Source organism: Metschnikowia bicuspidata (assembly GCF_001664035.1).
Source record: "Metschnikowia bicuspidata var. bicuspidata NRRL YB-4993 chromosome Unknown METBIscaffold_3, whole genome shotgun sequence".
Taxonomy (NCBI): domain Eukaryota; kingdom Fungi; phylum Ascomycota; class Pichiomycetes; order Serinales; family Metschnikowiaceae; genus Metschnikowia; species Metschnikowia bicuspidata.
The window spans coordinates 570,254-574,624 of NW_017387733.1; the positions used below are offsets into that span (position 1 = coordinate 570,254).

A 4,371-nucleotide genomic window follows, 5' to 3' on the forward strand; every position below is an offset into this window, starting at 1 on the left:
AAAAAACAGCCTCCTTTTACTCTTCCAAACAGAGGTTCATGTAAACTCACAACATGCAAAAAAGATTGCAGCACCACAATTTCGCATATGGTCTCCCACTACACTACTCAGTGTGTGGCCCTATGCAGCTTAACTAACGTTGATCGGACGGGAAACAGTGCTTCCTGCATGGTATGGCCGCAACCGGAAGTTCGTAAACAGATAAAGGCTATACACAATAGAAAACGGTTTTCACAAGCAAATCAATCTTCAGCTTTTATCCTTGCATTTTGAAGAATTGATATTGATTCTATTTTGATATTCGGGTAGTAAGTCAAGTCTCTAACATAGCTGTAGTTCTGGAAGGGGGTTAGGCTTTGTAGTTTTGTTCCTTCAGACGCAAACTGATTTTCAACTTTTTATTTTAAAAGATTCCTTTGGAAAACGAAGAAACATAACTAGTCAGTGCCAAGAGGGTCATCCAAGATAAATAAAATGTGAGGAAGTGGACTGCAGGCATTTTAAAACTTTATTTATCGCAAAAAGAAAAAAATTAGATATACATAACAGAAATTGGAAACCATTTGACGAATGCTGATATTCTGTGTCATTCAGGTTCAAGGCTACACGCGAATATGCACTACAGACTTGACCTACATGTCAATGCCTAACTTTGCATGCCACTCCGACAAATTTTTATCATCCCCTTGCACAGCCCCGGATCCGTCAAACTAGTGAATGTCATATCTTTTGAGAGAAATAGACTTTAGTTCTTACATCTTCTGATTATAAAGACAAAAGCATGAAAAGCTGGCTTTAGGTAAGAGCTACTATTGAGTGAAACTAAAACATCTGACTAGAATTAGTACTTTACGAAAACATCCAACCGCCAAGCCATTGAGGGCAAGTTAATACTTTCAATGAACTTGTGAAATGGCTTCTTTTCGCAAATCAATTTGCTGACTTCCCAGAATTGCCATTCTGGGATTCAAAAACACAGTCTAAATATTGCTCAAAGCTGGCTAGTTTGGTTACAGTCAAGCCAACCGGGCTACCTAAAACTTACATGAAGAGAGAAGACAGTATATAATCTGAATATATTGATGTGATTGAATAGACTATGGAAGGGCGCGAAATCTGAGATACTTACTCATTTGCTACATATTACCAGGTTTTTGTTCATTTGTCTTCTAGACAAAAGCATTAATGTACTTTTATTTTGATTCAAGCAGACAATCTCAGGATGAAATACCATACACTACTGACTAAACGGCGCCAGGCTATAAGATTGTTTCTTCGAAAATTGTAAGTCTTACAGAGCATTTATTTTTGCTGAGTACCCAAGTCGAAACAATCTCTTTGATAGACCCGAATTTAATGGATGTGCATTTTTTGATGGGAACATGTAAGCTATAGGATACAACATCGACATTGTTTCATATATCAAACAAAATGAGCGCCGTGACCACAGTCACGGTAAAGGTCTGTAGTAATCTCATGTAGAGCCCTTCAGCAAAAGATTCCCAAACAAAGTTTCTACCGCGTTCACCTCTACCAAAAAACACCTGACGATATGTTGAAGGCCCAATGCGGCCCAATTTGCATCTCAAGCTTGCCTTTTTCAAATCTCACTACTAGTTTGAAAATGAATTCGTGATGAAGCAGAAAGTCAGTTACTGACTGACGCCGCTATGAGCCTAATGGAGGTACGTTGGTTGAGTGGAAATTTTGGTTGATTGGGGGCATGTGGTTTTTTAACACCTTTACGATAGTAAGAAATTGGGTATCTTTCTTGGTCAAATCTCGCTCATCTTGCTTTGGAGTAAGGGTGGAGTGATCAGCGTTGATATATTCATCTTTCGAGAAGACCAATCGTTCGCTCTCGGGTTAGAAAATATACCTCAGAAATATCCCATATTTCAACTGGATCAGGCCATCATGAGCCATGAACTCGACCGGATTATTAATATTCCATTCTCAATCCTTCAAAAACTTGAGATCATATATGCAATCAAAAAGAATGTTTCCGAAAAGTAAGTTTTGTTGCCTCAGTAGCGGCGTCTTGTAAAGGCCTACCAGTGAATCATAGAAAGACCATCGAAAATCAGCGTAATTAATTCCGTGCATCTCTTCAAGGGTTTGGCTGAACAATGTTTCAGAATATTTCTAAAATCGTACGTGAAACATGAATGACAGCAGACCCTTATATATTGCGTATACAGATGAGGCCAAGCTTCCATGGCAAACAGGATAGCCAATTCTTGCATCCATATAAGATTTTTTTTAAGGTCATGAAAATTCTTACATGAGGACTGACGGAAGCCTCATGACCTATACACTGTCAACGTCAATACAGCCTCAGTCATTTTTCAGGCTTGAAATTGATCATTTCTTGTTTCGCTCAATTCTGTACCCCAGAAAGCGTTCCCACCAAACGATGAGCCCGCAGACTCCATTTCATCACAATGGGATTCTTCATGGCTATCAGCACATACTATCACTGCAAATAAATGAGCACACTTTCGCCCTTCCAGGCCTCCCAAGGGCCATTTCGTTCATGAGTTTAAGGCTCTCCCCACTAGCCATTGTGTGGCCTAATGATTTAGGAGGTGATCTTCAAATCGGTCATCTCTTGCTCTGTGAATTACAAGTGCCAATTTGGACGAGTCATGGTCGAAAAGCAAGCATCTGGTGTGCCCATGAAAAGCAGCAGAAGAAGGGCAGAATGAGGATTGCTCCAGAAGCTCCAGCAGCTTCGTATTCCCATTCTATGCCGAAGTTTCTACTGGCTCCGGTACATGCGGAAGTAGTCCACGCCATGAATGTCAAGTGTACGCCGAAGCACGGCACACTGGTCCCCAGCCTCCCATGGAAACCACCACGGAGACCGTGCTTGCGGTTGGTGCACAGTGCAGTCAAATGTACAAGGTTTAGGAATATATAATCTACGGGGAAAACGCTCCGGCGGCGCGGCACTACTCAATGGCAGCTAGCGAGTCGAACAACACCGAGATGGACTCGCCAAAGTGGTCTCTGCGAATGCACTCGGCGAAGATGGGCGACACGTCGATCACGGCCAACTTCTCGTTGGCCGCAAGGCACTGCTCGCTCATGGGGTATGTGTTGGTGACCACGATCTTGTCGATGCAGGGCGAGCCGTTCAACTCCTCCAAGCAGCCGTCGCTGAACACGCCGTGCGTGCCCACAACGTACACAGCCTTGGCGCCGCAGTTCAAGCGCAAGTGCTCGGCCGCGGAGATGAACGAGTTGGGCTTGTCGATCATGTCGTCCAAGATGATGGCCACCTTGCCGTGCACGTCGCCGACCAACGTGATCAACTTCTCCTGCGCGAGCTCTGTGGGCTCGTCCTCGTCGTCGGAGTTGGCCGCGTCGTACGAGCCGCCCAACACGTCGCCGTCCGCGCCACGCGAGCCGGGCGCCGGGGCCGCGGGCACGTGGTTCTCCGGGTAGTCGTCGTCAACCACGTGGCCCTTGACCACGCGCGCAGTCTGCATCTCGCTGACGATGTTGTCGGCCGCCACGCTGTCGGTGCGCGAGGTGGCCTTCATGCGGCGGGTCTTGGAGAAGTTGTCCTGCGTGCGGCGGCGGTCGGTGTGGATCATGGCGAAGTTGATCTTCAAGGAGTCGGCCAACGCGGTCACGCGCTTGGTGCCGCCCGGGTTCTTGGACACCACCACGGCGTTGTTCCAGTCCGCGATGTTGTGGCGGATCCAGCGTGCCAAGGTGGGCGCGCCGTACAAGTTGTCCACGGGCTTGGTGAAGAAACCCTGCATCTGCGACGCGTGCAAGTCCATCAGCACCACGTGGTCGGCGCCCGCCATGATCAAGAGGTTGGCCAACATGCGCGCGGTGATGGCGCCACGGTGCTTCTTCATCTTACTCTGCTTCGAGTAGGGGAACTGCGGGATCACCGCGGTGATCTTCAGCGCGGAGCCGCCGCGGCACGCCAGGATCAAGATCAACAACTCCATGATGTGGTCGTTGATTTGCGGCAGCCCGGACTGAATGATGTACACGTCCTCGTCTCTCACGGACACGCCGATCTGCACCAGCGTCTCGCCGTTGGAGAACTTCTTCAACGTGCAGGGCGCGGGCTCGACGCCGAGCCGCTCGCAGACGAGCTGGCCAAGCTCAGGGTGGGACAGCCCGACAAAGACTTTACACTTGCGCATCTTGGTGGTGTTTTTGGAGCGACACGGTGGAAGGGGCACTAGCTGGGCGGGCTAGGCAGGGGGGCTGTTTTGTGCAATAAGCGGGATGCGCCGGAAAAAAAAACACACAAGGGGGCGGGCGGGTGTGATGGCGGGTGCAACGAAAGGAAAAGATGGGGCCAGAGGCGGGCCGGGATGGGGTGCGAAGTGCGTGCGTGGA

General features: G+C 48.0%; 1 protein-coding gene across 1 annotated transcript in view; it reads right to left on the bottom strand.

Moving 5' to 3' along the window:
- Nucleotides 1–2,938: 2,938 nt before the first annotated feature.
- Nucleotides 2,939–4,371, bottom strand: part of METBIDRAFT_171641 (ribose phosphate diphosphokinase subunit) — a 1,482-nt gene continuing 49 nt past the window's right edge. Inside the window, exon 1 of the mRNA XM_018854697.1 lies at nucleotides 2,939–4,371. This exon is cut by the window's right edge and continues 49 nt beyond it. Coding sequence (XP_018711550.1) covers nucleotides 2,955–4,172 — 1,218 coding nt within the window. The 5' untranslated portion in view covers nucleotides 4,173–4,371 and the 3' untranslated portion in view covers nucleotides 2,939–2,954.